General features: G+C 55.4%; 3 protein-coding genes and 1 pseudogene across 26 annotated transcripts; 1 reads left to right on the forward strand and 3 right to left on the reverse strand.

The window, feature by feature from the left end:
• Window positions 1-60: 60 nt before the first annotated feature.
• On the reverse strand, window positions 61-4,922 carry CCDC78 (coiled-coil domain containing 78). Of its 22 annotated transcripts, XM_011376797.2 has the most exons (14): window positions 3,699-4,922; window positions 3,339-3,458; window positions 3,165-3,251; window positions 2,824-2,916; window positions 2,595-2,651; window positions 2,414-2,481; window positions 2,260-2,338; window positions 2,037-2,162; window positions 1,650-1,837; window positions 1,426-1,582; window positions 1,217-1,260; window positions 463-529; window positions 284-384; window positions 61-184 (listed from the first exon to the last, which is right to left on the reverse strand). In XM_011376797.2, the coding sequence occupies exons 1-14, from the start codon at window positions 3,756-3,758 to the stop codon at window positions 73-75; spliced, it is 1,359 nt and encodes a 452-aa protein (XP_011375099.1). In that variant the 5' UTR covers window positions 3,759-4,922; the 3' UTR covers window positions 61-72. The 22 variants fall into 22 exon arrangements, 15 of the variants coding, with proteins under 15 accessions (XP_011375099.1, XP_023377126.1, XP_011375097.1 ...); XM_023521358.1 differs by having other exon boundaries at window positions 1,217-1,582; window positions 3,803-4,922; XM_011376795.2 differs by having other exon boundaries at window positions 1,217-1,582.
• HAGHL (hydroxyacylglutathione hydrolase like) lies at window positions 4,366-11,123 on the forward strand. Its single transcript, XM_023521466.1, is given in 12 exon segments — window positions 4,366-4,450; window positions 4,978-5,120; window positions 5,451-5,492; window positions 5,494-5,518; window positions 5,603-5,633; window positions 5,635-5,701; window positions 5,996-6,111; window positions 6,562-6,732; window positions 6,734-6,776; window positions 7,132-7,211; window positions 7,494-7,643; window positions 10,310-11,123. Coding segments are annotated over 11 exon segments (948 nt in total). The 3' UTR covers window positions 7,639-7,643; window positions 10,310-11,123.
• On the reverse strand, window positions 7,923-16,365 carry NARFL (nuclear prelamin A recognition factor like). Of its 3 annotated transcripts, none has more exons than XM_011376798.2 (11): window positions 16,215-16,365; window positions 14,875-14,970; window positions 13,187-13,330; window positions 12,735-12,867; window positions 11,963-12,097; window positions 11,510-11,628; window positions 11,118-11,247; window positions 10,322-10,394; window positions 9,705-9,842; window positions 9,044-9,201; window positions 7,923-8,890 (listed from the first exon to the last, which is right to left on the reverse strand). In XM_011376798.2, the coding sequence occupies exons 1-11, from the start codon at window positions 16,278-16,280 to the stop codon at window positions 8,652-8,654; spliced, it is 1,431 nt and encodes a 476-aa protein (XP_011375100.1). In that variant the 5' UTR covers window positions 16,281-16,365; the 3' UTR covers window positions 7,923-8,651. The 3 variants fall into 3 exon arrangements, with proteins under 3 accessions (XP_011375100.1, XP_011375101.1, XP_023377131.1); XM_011376799.2 differs by having other exon boundaries at window positions 14,875-14,999; window positions 16,215-16,314; XM_023521363.1 differs by lacking the exon at window positions 16,215-16,365 and adding an exon at window positions 16,073-16,197.
• A 2,131-nt stretch (window positions 16,366-18,496) lies between these two features.
• Window positions 18,497-18,615, reverse strand: LOC111730249 (annotated as a pseudogene).
• Window positions 18,616-19,908: the final 1,293 nt, after the last annotated feature.

Raw genomic sequence — 19,908 nt, forward strand, 5'->3', positions numbered from 1 at the left:
CCAAGGTGGGGCTGTGAGGAGGGCTCCATGTTGGGTGGGAAGAGCTGTGCTCTGAGTTTATCTGATGACCAGCTAGCGGCTGCGAGTCCTTGGGCGCTGAGGCTTGGCTGGAGGTGCAGCCCCCACTTTCTGGAGGTCCTCTGTACCTATAATCTTCCTCAGCCTTAGGATCTCCTGCTTGTACCTGCTCAGAGAAACCAGGTTTAGTCACCTGCTTGGCTCTGGACAAGCCCTGCCTCAAGTGTTTGGGACCTCCATATATCCCACCTGCCCGAGAGCCCACCTGCCTAGGTGCTGGTCCACATATTCCTTGAGCTCAGAAACTTGCTCTTCAGCCATCGTGGCCCGGACTAGCAGCTGTGCCCGCTCCTGTTCCACTTCTGCCTGGCATGGGGGTGCATAAACCATGAGCCAAGACGAGTGTGAGGAGAGCTTCCCGACTAGGCCTTACCCACTCGCTACCTGGGTGCCACGGAAGAAGTCTCGGAGCTTCTGATGCATATGGGCCCAGGATGCAGCTTCCAGGCCCCTGTGAGGGGAGAATGGGGGTGGACATGAGGGCCGGCATTAGCCCAGGTGCTGACCAGGGACTTTGCTCAAGTTGGGGCACCTAGATCTTTGAGGTGCTTCCTGGGGCCAAGTTCAGGACAGCATGGGCCCACCTGCCACTGTGGGCCCTGCCCAGGCCTTGGAGCCATTTTTCTATGTTGGGCAGGGCAGAGCAGCCCAGGTACAGAGGGCCCACTGGCTGCTCAAGGAGAGTTAAGCCACAAGGCCAGTTTGACAGTGATTCCATTGTAAGGATGCTGATGGGGGGCCTCCTCCCATGCTGAGGGTTTGTCTCCCAAAACCCTGGGAGGTAGGCCTGTATAAGCCCCTGTCTATTGCAGTTAGAAATATGGAGGTCCACAGACAAGGGCTGTGGAGGGCACCAGGTAGCCTGCTCCTGCCCTGTCCTGCAGGCTCAACTGAAGCTTCCCTTCCCCCAGGCTTTCCCTGACCTTCCCATTTGAGGTCAGCCTCTCTCTGGTCAGGGTCCCTGTTCACCCCAGGCACTTAGCTTTTAATTATTAGTGTCTCCCATACAGACCTAGAGCCAAGGGCAGAGATAGGCCACCTTGTTCACTACTGCAACCAGAACCCTGCCCAGCAGTTAAAAGTTGGTAGAATAATTATCACCTGCTGGTCCCCCCAACAACCACAGCAAGATACTCACTGTGGCTCTGATGTGCTCCCCTGGGAAGCTTCTCCAGGTCCCTTCTGTGGGAACAAGAGCAGTGTCTTGAGCCCTTTGAGTCCTTTGGCAGAACAAGGTAGGCTACTCGGAGGCCCTGGGGTGGGGGCTTTGCTGAGCCTGGGACAGGCTCTAGAGGGAGTCTGGGCTCTTTGTCCTAAGGCCAGAATGGGACAGCAGAGAGGGGTCACCTGAGCCTGGAGCTGTGTCTCCAGCCTTGCCTGGTCCTCCTGCAGGTGGCTGAGCTTGGTGACCAAGTGCAGTGGCTTCAGATCCAAGGTGGCGGCATCAAAGGTAGCTTTGGGGATCTCAGGTGCCCCATTGGGGTGCAATAATGCCTGCTGTACACTAAGTGACATGCCAGGTCAAATAGGGTCACCTCATCCCAGATTCCCATCTCAGGGAAAGGGCCTACCTGTGGCTGACCAGCAGTTCCTCATGCCTTCGGCTCAGATCTGCCAGACGCTTGCGGTAGTCTCGAGCAGCCCGGGCCAGCTGTTGCTCACGACTGTGGTGCGCTTCCCGGATGTCCTCCAGAGTGGTTTTGAGGAATGTCTGAAGGGCTGCAGCTGTAGGTGCCTGGCCTGCACCATCTGTGTACTCCTGGAAGTGATGGGGCAGGGCTGGGGCTTGGTTGGGCCCACACCCCTTCCCCACAATTCCCTCCTTGGAACAGGTCTGGTAGTGCAGCAGGTGGGGCCCACAGGGTCTCTAAAGCAGTTTGGCAAACCCCAGCCAGGCTTATGCTCCCAGGACCTAGGAGCCTCCCACCCAGCACAGAGCCATTCTGCCTATCACTCACTGCCAGGGCTTGGACACAACGCTGCAACCGGATGGCGTATTCCTCATTCAGCTTCTTGAGTTGCAGCTGTAGCCGGGCGTTCTCAGCCTCGGTCTGGCGGAGCTGGCCCTGGCAGGTGGACAACACCTGGGGGTGGAAGTGGCCTTGAACCTATGCTTCCTAAGGTGGACTTCTGCTGAGCTTATAGGATCCCTACCCCCAATGGGGTACGGCTGAACCTCACCATAGCTTGTGCAGCTAGTTGTTGCCCAGCTGTCTTGGCTTTCTCTTGGGCTCCCTGTAGCTGTTGGCCCAGGGCTACCCTGTGGACATAGGTATGAGACTCAGCTGGACCCAAGGAAGGGGACTCCCTCTGCCCCTTGGGAACAGCCACTCACACGTGTGTCTCCAGTGCTTGCTGCTGGGCCCTCTGCTGCTCCAGTGCCTGCTTCACGTCTCTCTGCAGCTGTGAGGTTCACAGGGTTGACCCCAAGTTCTGAGTCCCCTGCGCTATCCCACCCCAACCCTGGGCTGGGAGAAACCTGGATAGGCCTCCAGGCTAGGTCACTGCACACTCACGCCATTCCCTAGCTTCTGCTGCTTGTCCTTAGGGGTCCAGAAGTCCTTGGGCTGCACCTGTATGGGAGAGCAGGTCCCAGCTTCACGCACCCCTGCTGCACTGCACCCTTATTCTGCTCCCACCCAGCTCACCCACCTAGGCCCTGCATGCACTCATGGTGGCCTGGAGTCTGCAGTGGTCAGAGTGACCCTGCCTTTTAGCTTTGTACCCAAGCTTCTGTGTGGGCACCTGGCGGGGCTCTGGATCAGCCTCTGCTGGGGCTGCATGCTTTCCGTGTAGCTCCAACTCCAGCACCAGCACCCGGCTCTCCAACCGCAGGACCTGTGGGGAGACTAGGATGAGCAGGTGTACTTGCCTCTGGGCCACCTGGGGCAGGTCAACATCCAGCTTGGCACACATGGACACAAAACATATGCGGGACATTTAGGGACTCAGACACTGCGTGGGTGTGCACAATCCTGTGGGGCACACCTGCACCCCCACAGCACTGTGCTGTGAATGCATACTCCTAAGTATGCATTCACCCCAAGCACTCGGGAAGGCACACATGGGCACATATCAGTACCCACCTCACTCTTCAGCTCAAAGATTTCAGCCTCATGTTGTTCTTGCTGGCGATGGGTTGTGATCTGCAGGTCGACCAGCTCCTTAGAGATCTGTGGGTGCCCAGGGCGAGAGGTGGTACCTGTGGAACCCTGCAGGCACCCACCCTCCTGCCAGCTCCTCAGGGCCCCCACACTCACCTGCAGCTGCTGCTCCTCACTCAGCTCTAGCTCTGAGGGAAGCTCTGTCTTAAGACTGGTGGTCCCAGCTGGGGTACCTCCAGGGACTCCTAGCAGCCAGTCCTCAGTCAGTGGTAGAACCTGGGGCGGCACCACCACCCATCCCCACCAGGTGCGTCTCAGGCTGGGCTGTGGTTTCCATTCCCTTGGAGCCACCAGCCATCCATGCACACACACCAAGCCTAGCTGAGCTGGGGGAGCCAGGCCCAAGGCTAGGATCAGGCACAGGCCATGGGTACCTGCCCCCACCTCCTGGCCCCTGAGGGGACAGGGAAAACCCCAACCCCATGGCAGAAGCAGCAGCATCCTGGGAGGACTCACTTTCTTAGTGGGCCCAGGTGGGGCCCCTGGCCTGGGGCCTGGGGCTGCTGCATACTCCATAGACAGAAGGTACTCTGGCTGCCCCAAGGCCAGTGCAGCCTCACCTCCTGGCCTGTTGCTGCAACACCGTGGTTTGTGTTGCCAAGGCTTCTCTTGGTCCCGGGAGTCTCCCGGGCACGCCTCTCCGTCCCGCCCATGAGGACAGACAGGGCGGTTCAGTGGTTGGGGAGGTGGGAGGAATTCTCAGTTCTTTCCATATATGGCGATCCATTTTTTTTTTTTTTTTCTGGCTTCAATTTCTTCACTTGGGAAATGCAGACCAGCTTCCCTGCATTCATCTGGGGCGCAGATGGAACAAGGGGTGCTTGAAAACACCCAGCCTGGGTAGATGGGGGACAGCGCGCATAAAAAGGAGTTACCGCTGCTGTTACTGTTATCTTCACGCATGGTACCCTGTCCTACCATATGGGTTCACACGCTCATTAGGCACCTTCTGTGTTCCTCCCAGTGCTGGCTGAGCGCTGCGACGGGCAGGCAAACAAACCGGACAGATTCCTGCACCCCCAGCCTGAAGAAAAGGAATGTAGACGTCCCAATCAGGGTCCGGAGAGGGGATCGGGAGGACATAGTAGGGCTTCGCGGAGGAAGTGCCGAAGCACTGGGCGCGATGGGCAGGACGTGCGTGACGCCCCAACCCGAGCACGCGCTCTCCGACCGCCGGGCTTTGGGCTTTGGGTCCCAGCCGAGCGCAGGTTCCGGGCCGGGCAGGATGGGGGCCGTTAGCGGCGGCTGTGTAAGGGACCCGTGACCAGCACCCGAAGTCCGCCTCTTCGGGCGTCGTTCGGGGCCGCGAAGCCGGCTGGTGCAATCCTTGACGGTAAGTAGGTGGCCAGGGAAAGGGGGAATGGGGGACCGGCCTTGCGCAACTGAGAAGCGGCCGGGTGGGCGGGGCAGGCCTGGATAGGGGCAGGGCCTGTTGAGGGAGACGTGGCCTACCAGGACCGCAACTTAAGCTGCAGGCGGAGCCAGGGAGAGGGCATGGCTTAGGGGAAACGCTGAATGGCGTAGGAGGGGCGGGTCCTACGACCGGTTGTGGCTTGGCGAGGACCTGGAGTTCACAACCGCTGTTCGACTTGAGCCTGGAGCCAGGCATTCCACAGGCACGTTCTTAGAGCAGGGAGCGGGGCTCCTTTTCGGACCTCTAGTGTATGTGTGTGCGGAGCTGACCCCTCTGCGCACAGCCCTACCTCGGGTGCGGAGAGGGAAGCCCTACCCTGAGGAAGGGGCTCTGAAGGCTGGGGAGGAGGCTCAGAGTGGCTGAGCCCTGCGACCACGGTCAAAGTCATCCCTGTGCTTGAGGACAACTACATGTATCTGGTCATTGAGGAGCACACGTGGGCGGATGTGGCTGTGCTTAAGAAGGTGAGAACAGGCTGTGGGCCCAGGCATTTTGGGTGGTGACCCACCAGTCCCCCTTCCAAGAGGCTCCCCGACCACCTTGGTTGAAGCAAACCCTTTCTCTGTTTTCTAATCTCTGGTGGTTTGGCGTTTAGGGTTTCCTGATTTTATCTTGGGCTTCCTCTGAGGTTAAGCCCTCCTCTTTCCCCTTCCTCTGGTACCTAACAGTTCTGTACACACTGGGCGCTGAGTAATTGCTGGATCTCCCCTATCCCCGCCCGTCCTGGCCTGCCTGGGGCGCTGTTTACGCCAAACCTGGACCCTTTGCATCTCCCTAACTCCCAACCCTTTCAGCTGCTGGAGATAGTAGGCCCGGAGGGAGAATCACTGACCACCAATCGTACTGACTACCCACCACCATTGTTGAGTGCAATTGGTGCAGACCAAGGCTCTACGGCCTCTACTCCACCTCGGCCCCAGTGTGATCCTGCTCTCACCCATTTGCAGGAACCATGCTTGGGGCTATGCGGAGCTGGCATGTCTCTGGCTCAGGCTGGGACAAGTGCATCTGTGCGCTGACCCACAGGCTGGCGCATGGTAAGGAATGAGAGTGCCCCGGGGAGCAAGGGTCCCCAACCCCTGGGGCCACGGACCAGTACCATCTGTGGCCTGTTAGAAGCCGGGCTGCACAGCAGGAGGTGAGTGGCCAGTGAGCGAGCAAAGCTTCATTTGGATTTGTAGCCGCTCCCTAGTGCTAGCATCACTGCCTCAGCTCCACCTCAAATCATCAGGGATTAGATTCTCATAGGAGAACTGGCCCCTGGTGCCAAAAAGGTTGGGGACCACTGCCTAGGAGAGTTGGGAGGCGCCAGGCCACTGGCCTCACACACCCACCTGCTCTGCAGTTTGGGGCCATCCATGTGTGCTGCCTCCTGACACTGGGCCATACCTCTGGCCACGTGAGCTATTTCCTGTGGGAGGACGAGTGTCCGGATCCGACTGCCCATGTTCTCAGGTAGTGCTGCCCCGCACTCACCTCCCTCTGACCCCATTCCACCTTCTCTGACCCACTCTTCTCCTCAGTGGACATGCTTTTCTTGGCCTGCTGCAGTTGGCACCTGGAGAGCACAGCTCAGGGAGATGTGCTCTCCCCCTGAGGCAGTGAGCTGCCCGTCTCTTCCTCTCCCTCAGGTTCCAGCCTCCCTGCACAACCCACAGGCTGTGTCCTTCCTCTGTGTCCAAATGCCTGCCAAGGAGGCACTGTGCCAGCCTGCTCTGAAGTGCAGTCCCTGGGGAGAGCCCAGGGCCTCCCCAGACACAGTGGCTCATACCTTGCCATATGCTCCCAGCCTGCCCCACGGGAAGGCCCAGGACACTGGCTAGTACACCACCCTTAGGAAGGACGCACTTGCCGTATGCCAGGAGTGCAGAATAAATGCTCAGGGCAGATTGGGTGTGGGGAGAGGGTGCACAGGAGGGTGCTGGGGTCTGGAGAGGGATCTGGCCAGGCCAGCCAGGGTGAGCACCTGTCCCCATCTCCGCCTGTGGCAGTGCTGTGTACCCCAAGTGCCTCCTTTCTCCAGAAGGTGTTCTGTGGCCATGAGCACACACTGGGCCACCTCAAGTTTGCACAGATAGCCCTGCAATAACCATGTGAGGGCCAAGCTGTCCTGGGTCAAGGTGTGGTCACTACTCCCCTCTCAATGGTGAGAGAGCTAGAGGGTGGGGGGAGGACTGAGATCCAGGGGCGATACTGCAAGGTCAGTCTGCCATGACTAGCCCAGGGTGACCAGGCCTGGGGTGTGCTGCCTGGCTGAGGGGCTCCCATTGATGAGGGGAAGGGTTGGTGAACTTAGGACAGGGAATAGGGCAGCCTATAGGACTGGCCCATGAGTGGCTGCCCTCAGGGTCTGGGCTGGGGCTGGACTAGGCAAGGCAGCCCCTCCACTGCTCTGGTCCCCAGGTTGGTGCTGAGTGGAGTCAAGTTGCCTGAGGCTCTCAGGCGAGGTGTGACAAGGGCTTGTGGTTATTCCAGAAAAGGGATGAGGAAGACATATCCACAGTCCCATCCACTCTGGGCGAGGAGCATCTCTACAACCCCTTCCTAAGGGTGGTGTCCTAGCCGGTATCCTGGGTCTTCCTGTGAGGCAGGCTAGAAGCATATGGCAAGGCATGAGCCAATGTGTCTCAGGAGGCCTTGGGCTCTCCCCAGGGACTGCACTTCAGAGCAGGCTGGCGTAGTGCCTCCTTGGCAGGCATTTGGACACAGAGTAAGGTGTTGGGGGACTGGTTATTGGGCTGATTGGCATTAAGGAGAAGCTGCTCAGCTAAGCATCTTCTGCCAGCACCTGCCCAGCAATTCCCCTTGAGCCCTGTTGGTGCCCCTTTTCTCCACAGGGAGGAGCCTGTGAGCAAGTTCACCAGGAAGGCGGCCCCAGCTGAGGTCCTGGAGGTGCTCTGTAGGGAGCTGACTAGCTTTGAGCAGGCGGCTGAGCCTCTACAGCCACAGGCCCTGCAGTGGGGGTTCCTGAGCACACTCTAAACAAAGTAAGCACTCTGTGGACCTGCGGTGGGACCAAGAAGTACATTTCTACCTTCTTTGGCCCTTGGGATGACTGGGCCCATAGGAGGGTTGCCTCCAGAGCCGTCCAAAGCCCTGCCCAACTGGCTGCCCAGCCTCAGAAGGTGGACACTCTGGTATTTCCTGGTGGTGGACTTGCCCCACGACGTGAGTGTTTGGGAAATAGCCTAATGGGGTGCACAGGGCTTCTGAACTTTAAAGTTTTGAAAGTCCTTTTCAATGCTGGCAGAAGCTCTTAGAAGCCATTTTCAGAGGGAGGTCTCTTTATTAGAGGTGGGGCTCAGTGGAGATGGGCCTGATAGGCTGAGCCCAGTCTGTCCTCTTTCCCTCTCTCACCCCAGTAAGTGAGGATCCAGCCGTGGAGATAGGACTCAGCCAGAGAGGTAACTGAGGCACCACAGAACTTGCTTCCCACTTGGAACTTGGCTCAGAAAACACAGGTCCTCAGGCCCTGGAGGCCAGGTAGAGTGGGTACCACTTCCCCAGCATGGAGTGCCATGGGCTGGGTGCCCCTTTCTTGCCAGTGTCCTCTGCTGCCAAGTGCAGTCGGGTTCTCCATGCCGGGCTGCAAGCTTGACTAGCCTGGCAAGTCCGGCCCACCCCAGCTTCAGGGATAACTCTAGAAATGGGAAACAAACAAACAAACCCCTACTTCTGCTCTGCCTTAAGCTCCTTAGGACTGGCTGAAACTGCCACACACACTTGGACCACCACAACCAGGAGAAGCAAGGGAACTGCCATGGATGTGGGCCTATGAAGAGGTTCCAGAATCTTGTGGAACCTCTGGCCTCCAGTGCTAGAGGTCAACTTTACTGGCTGTGGGGTCCTGAGTCCTATCTCTACACAAGTTCCAGTGCATCCTTGCAGCTCACCCAGCATTTGGGGCGTAAGCCCTGAGGTCTCAGGGTGACTTCCCTACTGGAGACCCGGTGTGGCCTTCCCAGGGGTCCTGGCACTGGCTGCAGTGGGCCCTCCTACCACCTGATGCTGAGGCCAGAGTTGGCCTTCTCTACCGCATGGTAGCTCGTGTGTAGTAGGCGGCTGGCCTGCTCCGAGCCTTCGCCATGCAGCCAGTGCCGGTAGAGCTCTTGGACCCCAGGTACATCCTCTGGCTCCTCTGTCCTGACCATGCTGTACAGCCTCTCAACATGTTGAAGAAGCTCCTTGCTGGGTGTGTCAGGGGCCTTGAGCTGGCCTCCACCATTCAAGCAACCTGTGGCAGAGTGGGACGGGTGAGGGCGTGGCATGGGGAAGGTGTTTGCACGCCATGGGTATGGACCCCACTTCCGCCCCTCCTGCCCTGCAGGATGCTGCCTGCAGCACTGGTCCCCATGCAATCTGTGCAGAGTGGGCCTGCTGTGGCTACCTGAAGGGCAGGCCATGACCTCCACATAATGGTATGGGCAGCGCCCTCGCTTGAGCTTCTGCACCAGGTTCTGGATATTGCGGAAGCCATAAGCCACGGCGAAGTGCAGTAGGACTCGGCCCTCACTCTCCAGCGTCACCTCCTGGAAATCCTTGTTCCTGGAGGGGCAGATACCGTGCTCACCCCCACCCCACAGATGTGGTTGCCAAGCTCACCTGTTCCCAGTGGGAGACAGTAATGGAGAAGGAAGGCAGAAAGCTTACTTCCATGAGTCAGCAAGTGACCTCACTACCAGCCTCAGTTTCCTGATTTGTAGAATGGGAACCCCACCTTCCAGGAGAGCCGTGCAACATGGTAAGGTCAAACATAAAGCACCACCCTCCCTCTGTGGGGACACATCTGTGTAGGGTACACCACCCTGCCACCATCAGCCTTTCAGGGCTCTTGACTGCTATGGTGTGGGCAGGGGACACTGATCCCTACAATGGGGAGACTGAGGCCCAGAGAGCTCTGGCCCACTCAGGGAAGCGGGAAACAAGGGCTAACGCCCGCCCAATGCCTCAGGGTCTGTGCCAAACCCAGCTCCCTGTTTTCCACTGAGCTTACCTCAGTGAGGGGCCCCAGGGCCAAGGCTGCCTCAACTGCAGCCCTTCCCACTGACCTCAGTGGTCTGTAGGTGACCTCATCCACATGGATTCCAAAGAGCTCCTGGGCTGCATGCCGGAACACATGCTCCAAGTAGCCACCTGAGCCCCCACCTCGATGGCTGGTGGGCTCCTGGGTGGACACGCTGCTGTACCTAGGGAGGAGGGCAAGGCCTTAGGTGGCAGCGGGTCTGCTATCTGCCAAGGCTTCTGGGTGACCTCTGTTTCTCATGGTTGAGGGGGTTTGCTTTCTAAATGGGAACAAGTCATAGACCCCTGGTGGCTTTGTTGGTACACGAGGAGGCAGCTCAGGTGGGAGAGGACTATCCCCTCCATTGAGTCACCTGTTCTGGGGACCTCAGACCTGTATCAAGTTGGGGTCAGCTCTGATAACCACAAGTTAACTGTCCATAGTCCAGCTCGTGAACCTGACCATCTCTGTGGACATTAAGACAGACCAGAGGGCAGGCACGGAACCAAGCAGAAGGAAGTTGTGATGTGATGAGGAGGGGAGGGAGGCACTGCCCACCACCACATGCTTTTGCTGCCTGTTAGGACACCTGCGACTCCCAATGTTGAGAGTGCTCTGACACCGGTTGTATGTTTGTTCCTTCTATGACAGGTAGCGACTTACAGACCATCCAGTGGGGCTGGCTCCAGTTCTGACAACAAGACTCCTTCTTCTTCCAGCAACTTGAAAACTTCTCCTACAATGAAACCACAGTGTAGATGCTTATCAGCTAGGATATCAGTAAAAATAGAGAATGTCAAGGAACACCATCATCTGCATCTCTAGCGACCTGTAATTTGGCATTCAAGGCCTGGATGACCACCCCCTGGCTTGTGGGTGGAGGACGAACCCGGCCACAGGAGTAAGGAAGAGGTCTCCACTTCTGGAGACCCTCAGGAGAGCCACCTCGCTGCCCTAGGACTGCACCCACCCTCACAGCGACAAGGTGGGGCTTGGACACGCATATCTCCAGGTACTCCCCCAGCAGTGCACCTGTTACATTTGGGCACATGTTCATGCAGGAAAACCTGCCCCTGAGTGTCTGGGCTCCCAAGCATTTATTTTTCTGTCTTTGACTATGTGAGGCTGCTCAACTCAGAAATGGGGTGACCAATGTGAATCAGACTCAACGATGGGCTGACAAGACTCTTCACCCATTTCCTCATACAGACCGTTTTAGAGCAAACACTGGTAGTGGGGTACTTATCTGCTGCAGGTCCCTAAGATGACAGGACAGCTGCAAACACCAACCTGGCTCCGAGGGAGGGGCCTTGCCTCATGTCAGGCCCTGGAGCATACTACACAGGGGATGGCAGCTCCAGCGAGAGCCTATGGGCAGGACCTAGGTAATGCCAACCTGTTCCCTGGGCTTGAGGACACCACCTGGAGGTGCGGGGGCTCAGGGTGGCAGGACCCATACCTGTCGTGACAACACAATCTACATCGCGTGTCTGCTGCTCCTGGTTGAAAAAGTCGGGTCTGGACGCTTCCAGCTTTTTGTCATAGCAGGGCATCACTGTCACATGGTAGATCTTGTCGGGGGTCACATGCTGCATAGAGAGACATGGAAATGTGGAGTCACTGCCTGAACCCAGCAGTAAAGGGATCCTGTTAGGGTGAAGCAAAGTGACGTTGCAGGCAGTTCTAGTGTCATAGGAAGCATGCAGTTCTAGTGTCACAGGAAGAGGGGTGGCCTGCATCGTAGCCAGGGCATGACTACGAGTCTGTGAATGGGTCCTTGGACACTACAGGTCTTGGATCATCTTTCAAGACAGTGACACTGAATTATTCATAGCTGAATGTCCCTGTTACCTGCTGCTGGGCAAAGAAGTCCTTGACCAGGGACCCCATAACCTGCTGTGGAGACCGGGCGGTGCTGATGTAAGGGATGATGGCGCTCCCGTGGGTCTTCTCAGCATAGCAGATCCAGCCTGAGGCCGACACAAGGGACAAAAGGAGCAGCTCTCAAGCCACCTCTCACCGGCTCAGCAGTGACATGATATTTTGGGTGTGGACCAAAGGAGTTCTGTCCCAGTAATGTCCCCACTCTATTATTACATTACCAGCATGTGTTTCTACCATCGATGTAATCACCATCTTGGGGAACTGAAGTGACTACAAGTGACTCTCAGGACAGCACTTTCTGCCAAAGAGGCCATTCTGGGCTGGCATTTCTAGCCTGTTCTGGCAGAACACTCTAGTCCCCCCACCCAGCATTCCCACGCCCCACGTCCAGCTGATCTCGCGTCAGCAGTGTGAGCACACCTGGGCAGGCGGAAGTCAGCACAGGCAAGGCTTGCTTGGAGTCGGCCTGTCCTCGGAATCGCCGCACAAACTCTCGCTGGCTCTCTAGGAGACTGAAGTTCCTCGAGAAGGCAGTATCAAACACATAGTGTGCCCCTGGAAGGTGAGCACCCCCCCTGAGCCCCATAAAGAATGGCTGAGGAGTGGGGCGCTGCCGACTGTGCTCCCAAGAACAGGGGCTCTGCCTTCCACGTAGCCACAGAAAGCATGCAGTTCTAGTGTCACAGGAAGAGGGGTGGCCTGCTCACGCACGCAACAAGCACACATTCTTACACTCTGCTGGCACCAAGGGTCACTGCAGATCACAGTCAGATGAAGGCTGGTGACACTGCTGCCTGAGAAGCTTACATGTGACAACCAGCTTTTGTCTGTGTTTAATGGCTGCCCATGGTGCCCAGGACATTGGTCTGCACCAGGCTCATCCCATGTCCTCCCAGCCCCGCTCCTGGCACATTCCCGCTGAGCCAGACCCAGCATGGACCTGGGAAATGTGCCTTGATAACAGTAATTAAAAAACAATAGAGTAGGTGAATTCTGAACTTGGGGAGAGTGCAAAGTTAGGATTCAGATGGTTTTCTCTTAAAAGGCACTGCTCTCAATTGTTAAACAAAAACTTCAAGCTGAAGTCAAACTTGGAGTTGCTGGTGTGTTTAAGTTCCGAGTCGTGAAGATCCCCCTGCCCCAATACACCCATGTTCTGAGCTATAGTGCTTACCCAAAGTTCTGCACCTACCTAGTTTTTTAAAGAAGGCAGTTAACTTCCTGGCAGTGTCTGTAGGATTCATCTGAAATCTCACAGCCAGCGATGCTCTGGACTGGGGTGAGACCGAAATGACAACCAGCTTCTGCTGACCAGGCACCACTGTCTGCAAAACAAGGGACGCATTGTTCACTTTGTGCATTTTATATAGATTCTCAGTGGGCCAGAGCTGGCGAGAGCAGTCCTAGCTCTATCAGGGCATGTCATTTTTATGTAAGTAGAACCCAAAGTTTAGGGTCTGACATTTCACCATTGAAATATAAGTAATTCTCTGCGATCCCACTGATGAGATTTAAAAATGCAGGAGTCACTGAAGATGTAGGACAAACAGTACCAGGAGAGGAGCTGTGCTTGACAGCATGAATGAAAGATGCTGGGGCTGATGCTGGGTTACAGTGCAATCTTGAAGACCACCCATCACTTACCTTATTGGCATCTAGAACCTTCCGCAGCTCCTCATGACTCTGCTGAGTGATAAGCACAGTCTCTGCCGAGGTGACACAGCCACTGCACGCCAGGCAGTCATCCAGTGAGATCTTGGCCTTCTCCAGCTTTCGTGTCCCTCCGTCCTGGAAGCAAGAGAAACTGGTAAGCAAAGGGTTCCTCTGTGTGAGGACACAGAGCTCTCAGGATTACAGAAACTACAGGAAATCTTTATTCTCTAGCTCGGAGCACTGACAATCAACATGGTGGTTGGCTTTATGCGCCATGTTATTAAGTTATTTATTACAGAAATACTTGTACACATTCTGGATTTAAATGGCAACATTAAATTCTGACTTTGGTACAAACTCAGCTGGAGACTTGCGACTCTCCACAGAGGTTCCGGAGGGGTCATTGGTCCCCAGGCTACACACATGGGGCTGTAAAGACAGGTAAATGCCAAAGGCCAGGCTCTAAAAGGAGAAAGAACAGCAAGGCAAAGGTGAGGAGGAAGGACAGAGGGACAAGGTGAGAGCAGAGGGAGTTGGTGGAGCTTGTGCCCCCATGAGCTTTGCCCACCCAGGGCCAGCACCTGGAGTTGTTGCGGAGGGATGCAACGGGCAGCAACAAGTCAGACTCGGCCAAACAGACACAGAACTTGGTGTTTAAGTCGAGCCTCCAGGCTGACACTGGTGACTCTTCTTAGATGCAGATGATCCCAGCTAAGCCCCTTCACTTCTATAAATGCAGGAATAGTCTGAGCCAAGGCTAGATGAGCTGCAGGGGCTGAGAATGTGACCAGAGGGCTGAGGAGACTGGTACTCCCTCCCAGCCAAGTTGACTAGGCCTGTCTTTGCACAAAGCCACAATTTGAGCTGAATGTGTATTTTTAAGAGTCAGATCAGCCTAAAGGCCTGAGATTCAATGCTGTACCAAGCAGAAGGCTGATGAGCTCCCCGACTTCCCTCCAAATCAAGCACTGCTGCTCTGCACAGCGGGGCACACTGGCACCCCTATCTCAACTGGGTCCCTTCATTCTTCAGACCACTCCTGAGGTGTCTTTTTCTTAAAAAGGACCCAGTCCCCTGTGCTGTACCAGGCTCTGTGTGGAGCCCTGATGTGCTGCTGGCTCACTCTCTTGCACCAAGCAGATAGCTGGCTTTCTCCCTATAAATGCTTGATTTGCTGTCCATTACCACCTGGCATCACCCTGGGACTCCTCTCCCTGCTTGGAGGGGTTCTTGGGCCAAGTGCACCCAATGCCTGCAATCCAAAGGATGTCATAGATGTTCTTGGGAATGCAAATGGCAGACAGGTGGAGTAACAACATTAGATCAGGATTTTATGACTGCTTAATTAGACAGGAATTAAGTATTCACTAAGAAAAACAAGGGGTCTGAACTAGAAAACCTTACACAATGAGAGAGAGAGAGAGACAGAGGGAGGGAGATGAAGATAAGAACCATCATCGCTGCAAAAAGAGCCCCCTCTGCAGAACAAATCAAGTTCCATGTTCAGCCTCTGTGTCTCCTCCTACCCCTCACTCCCATCCCTGCTTTCTCAGACTTCCTGAAAAATATGAATTCAACCCATGAAAAAGGACTGGTGAGACATGCAGTACCGCGGTCACTGCACTCATGACTAAATGGTGTGGTGAAACGTGTTTCAGATCATCCGAGGTAAAACCCACCTGACTGATTTGGAAGTAACTACCGTCATCTTCGATGTGGATCTTGGCCATGCCGCTTCCTTGCCTCTTATCCACCTTCATGGGCTTGATACAATCCTATACCAGGAAGAGACCCCAAACTTGGCCTGAGTGGGCAGAAGCTCCTGAAGAAGAGGGGTGGCCTGCTCACGCATGCATCAAGCACACATTCTTACACTCTGCTGGCACCAAGGGTCACTGCAGATCACAGTCAGATGAAGGCTAGTGCTAATTGGGCCCATATGCTAACCTGTCAGCAGACACAGACAACTCTGACCTTTACCCTTCTCAGTATAAACAGGAGACATGGCCACCACTACCACTACCCTCTGCCCCTCAGAGCCAGTGGCCAGTGTTACAATGGCTCCTGGGAGGAAGCCAAGAGATCAACAGGAACGCTTTACTTGGAGGTCACCTCCTTGCCCAGTGACACAGAAAAACATTCATTTCTCTCCCTATCTCCCTGAGTTCTTGTTGTCTGCCTCATCATCATTAGGAGAACCTCATTGGCCATAGCCTTCCCAAGCATGACCAGCCCCAGAAAGGCCCAGCTGGAGGCCTGTGGGAGCTCGTCCCTGCCTGGGATCACCCACAAGGTAACCCCCACTCCCTCCCCTCCCCCCCACCCCCCCACCCGCAGCCAGGGATTCAGCTATGGCCCACCTAGCAGTGGGCCTGCACAGATGGTGGCAACTGATAGGCAGGTAAACCAGATAAGGGCGACACTTTCAAGTGTAGCTGTCCTGTCCCCTTTAGGTGCAAGCTCTGTTCTCTTCCTGGAGGGCAACACCAATGACGACCACACACCCTGACATTTACTGGGCAGTCACATGCCAGATTCCAGCGGACCAGATCGCTTGCTCTCTCACCTGGGGTGGGATTTCCCAACTGTTTACACAGAAAAAACTGTGGCTCAGACGTTTGGCACGGTCTTCTCGACCCCAATCCTGAGCCTGCTACTCCCTAGCTGGGTGACTCTGGGAAGCGACAACTGCCTGGCGCCCTCCGGCTCCACGTACGCATCTGCACAGTACACGGCACTCCCCCAACCCAGTCACCCCGAGGGCAACGTGATAACCGGCTCCTACTTGTCTCATTGGGCTGTGGGGGTCGGTGAGGCCCCGACCCCAACCCGCAGACTCGGCCTTGGGCACGAAAACCCGGTGGGGGTACCGCCCACCTTGGTCTCGGTTTCCGGTCTGTAGAAAGCTGGCCAGAACGCCGGAGACCCTGGTTTCCAATCCCATTTCTCAGGGGAAGGAAATGAGACAGAAGGGGATATTCTCCCTGCGCACAGCCGCCGCCCACCCGGGCCGGCCCACCTGAGACGGCCCGATGAAGTCATCCAGGTCAGTCAGCTGCAGCGCCCCGCTGAAGGGGGACGCCATGGCGGAACACTGCCTGCAGGCGCTATGCTCAGAGTTTGCCAAACGGCGCAAAACGACAGAGTCGTTTTGCCACGATGCCGGAAAGCGCCCCAGGCGGCGCATGCGTGTCGAATGCCTGGAGGACGCGCGCCCCCTGCTGGCGGGCACGGTCCCGCAGAGGAGCCGACTTCCCTCTGTTTATCTTCCCTGCTTCCGGAGCAGGGGCTGAGGGGCCGCGTGGGCACGAGTGGCGTCTCCTTCACTCACCCAGTGTGCGGCCCCGGGGTCCCCGCCCAGGAGCTCGCAGAGGCAGCAGCCTTGCTTCACTCGGTCCCGGATGCAGCCCAAGAATCCAGAACGGCACCTGGCACACAAAGGCGCCAGTTTCTGTTGAAGAGTGAACAAAATGAAAATGATAGCGATAGGGAGCAGTTCCTTACAACCCTGTGGCTCAGTGCAGAGCCTTCTGTCCTGGGAGGGAGCCCACGGAGCTCCTCTCACGGCCTTCCCACACCCTCTTTTGTTATTTTGGAGACCAGCCTGTGGAAACTCCATTCCGCTATGATTTTAAAACCTGAAACTGGACTGCTGCTGTCGGACTCCATTCTTGAGCAACGTGTCAAGTCCAGTTATACCTTTAATTACCACTTTTCGTTAGAGCTTTTCAGAAAACTCCAGGGGTGGAGTCTGGCCCATCCCTGAGCCCAGCTCTGTTAGGGGTCCTGACAGACTCAGCCCCAGACTGTAGGTGGTAATTTCGCGTTTCTGAGGGCCCAGCCTGACCTGGGAGCCTGGTCTTCTTGGGGTTTTTGCTTTGGACATTCACTCTATTTGGTGACTCTCATATCTGTGTGTGGGTGTACTGACCCACAGGGACCCGAGATCATCGGTTGGTGCAGCCTCTGCTAGCCCCTGCAGCTGCCCCTCTTGGCTGCCAGGACAAGACCTTCTTTCTCAGCAGCTGCCCCCGGAGGGCTTCCAGGCCCCACCCATCCCCCTGTCCTGGCCATAGGAGACCAAGGACTGAGATGCAATGCCTGAAATCTGAACAATCCCACTAATTATTATAACTAGATGAGCACAAGATAAACTTAGTTTCACTGAAATGCCCCAGAGTAGGTTTGCAAAAAATTTGTGAGAGTAACAAGTGCTTTTGGGATTGGGGGCAGGATAAGGATCTATTGGGCTGGGGTGATGGAGAGGATTTATAGTGGAGGAGGCTTCGACTGAGGCTGCGGGGCAAAGGATGATACACATTTAGGGGAACGGGAAGGTTCCCACAATGCTGGAGGGAGGAGTTTGACATGTATATATGCAGAACGGGTTTCAATCTTTAAATGGACAAATTGTATGATACGTGAACTGATATCTTAGTAGAACTATTTAAAAAACAAGGGGGCTAGAGGCTGCCACTCAACCTGGCTGCCCCAAGGTAGCCCAGACAGACCAGGCGTTAAGTACACCCTGGTCTGCCCAGGTTCAAACCATTGGCCCCACTGTCCCTGTAGGAGTACTTGGGTGACTGTGTCCCTAGCGGTCCTCGAGCTCCAGTGCCAACATTACGCCTCACCTCCGGTGTGCCTGCTCTCACATTTTGCAAATTGTTTCATCATCATCATTAGTGAGTATTTACCTTGTGCTTCCCATGTGCAATAACAGAGTTTGCACACGCTAGGGAGGGAACTCAAGGGCCAGCTGAGGACGCATAGAGGGGCCATGGCTCCTGTGGCCAGGCTAGCTGGCCTGTGCAGCTGCTATGATGCTGTGACTGTGCGCACCCCTTCCCCTGAGCTGGAATGGGTACAGATCTTGGCCTCTGCTCTGGATGTGCCTGCGGGGCCCTCTTTGCCCAAAGCCAGCCATTGGTGGATGGGAGCAGGTGTGATTTCCACTGAGTACGTAGAGCTGCCTGTCCCCTTCTGTGGGTTGGTGTCGGTTTTACGCTCTAAGGGATCAGCCCTGAGTTAGTGTCTTAGGGCTACTGTAACAAAAGACCGCAAACCGGGGTGGGGGGGGGAGGTTTAAAACAATAGAAACTCATTCTCTCAGTTTTGGAGGCCAGAAGTCTGCAATCAAGGTGTGGGCAGGCTTGTGCCCCCTCCAAAGGCTCCAGGAGAAGATCTTTCTGCTGTGTCCAGCTTCTAGGAGCTTCAGGTGGTCCTGGGCTTGGGGCAGCATCACTCTAGCCTCTGCCTCCGTGGTCACATGGTTCCCGTGTGTCTTCTCCTTTTTTTTCACACCTACAGCACCTGGTATTCCAAGGTGGTCTCCCATTTAAGTACTAACCAAGCCCGACCCTGCTTAGCTTTCGAGATCAGACGGGATCAGGTTTGTTCAGGGTGGCATGGCCATAGACTTCTTTTCCCATTTCTTTTTTTTTTTTTTTTCTGCACAGAGTAGGCATACAATATATATTTGTTGGACAAATGAGCTTGTTTCCAATCTTTCACTTACAAAGTTGCAATAAACAGCTTGGAACATATATCTTTCCAAATTCTTTCAGTGTTTCTAGAGGACACACTTATTTCTAGAAGCAGAATTGCCGAGTTGAGTCTGCCGTATTTAAAAACATTGCTATTGCCTCTTTTCCCATTTCTTAAAGGGACACTTATCTTTGGGATTAGGGCCCACTCTAATCCAGGATGATCTCATCTGGAGATCCTTAACTTAATTGCATTTGCAAAAACTCTTTTTCCAGATTAGTTCCCATTCACAGGTTCTGGTCGGACATATCATTTGAAGGGTCCACCATTCAACCCACCACAGCTGCATGTCCAGGTTTTTGTGGAATCCTCAGGGGTCGGAGGACAACTGCATAATGGGATGCGTCTCACCAGATCATAGCCTACCTCCCATATGAGATAGAGAGGACACAGCCTGGGACCCAGCCCAAGACACACCTGCAGGCTGCAAGCCCCATGAACAGTGCTACAGAGTCGGGCCTGGGCCAGGAGATGTCTTTGGGGGAAGCCAGCCTGTGTGCAATGGGACTAAAATAACCCAGGGTGGGGACAAGGAAAAGATATTTTGTCTTTACCAAAATAAATAAATTTTTTTCTAAACATGTAATTTCAAAACTTTTATTGTATTCTCCAATGTTACTGTGTTGTGGGTCAAGACCCCCAAAGAAATTGGAGAGAAATGGGGTTCACTCCTTTCTTTCTCTACATGGCTGAGCTATAGGACAAAGGGTGCGCATCCACCATAAGGCCCACGAAAACCACCAAGATACCCCCATCAGGCATGGGGTGGGGAAGGGCAACTAGGAACCATGGGGGAGGGGGTTTTGTGCTGTTACCCCCAGCACTATGGGATCACCTACCAAGAGCCGTCTATATTAATTTTGGGGTGCAGGAATGACCAGGTGAGAGGAGTACAGATGGGGCTGGATCCCAGAGCCCCTGCTTTGTCACGTGGAACAAAGGACAAGTTTCCCAGGGGCCTGGCTCAGGCAACCTTCCCAGTACAGGGCAGGCCCCCTACCAAACCAAGTAGCTGTCGCATTCCAAACCCGCTCCTATGCTTTTTGTAAACCAGGGACTATTTAGTTTGTGTGGCCAACGAGGAGTCTCCTTACAATCTGGGGGTCTTCATGTTCAGGAGGTTCTGGGTAGATCACCCCTGATCTCTGTCTGCCTATCATGGATGC

The sequence above is a fragment of the Pteropus vampyrus genome, unplaced genomic scaffold (assembly GCF_000151845.1).
Source record: "Pteropus vampyrus isolate Shadow unplaced genomic scaffold, Pvam_2.0 Scaffold303, whole genome shotgun sequence".
Taxonomy (NCBI): Eukaryota; Metazoa; Chordata; class Mammalia; order Chiroptera; family Pteropodidae; genus Pteropus; species Pteropus vampyrus.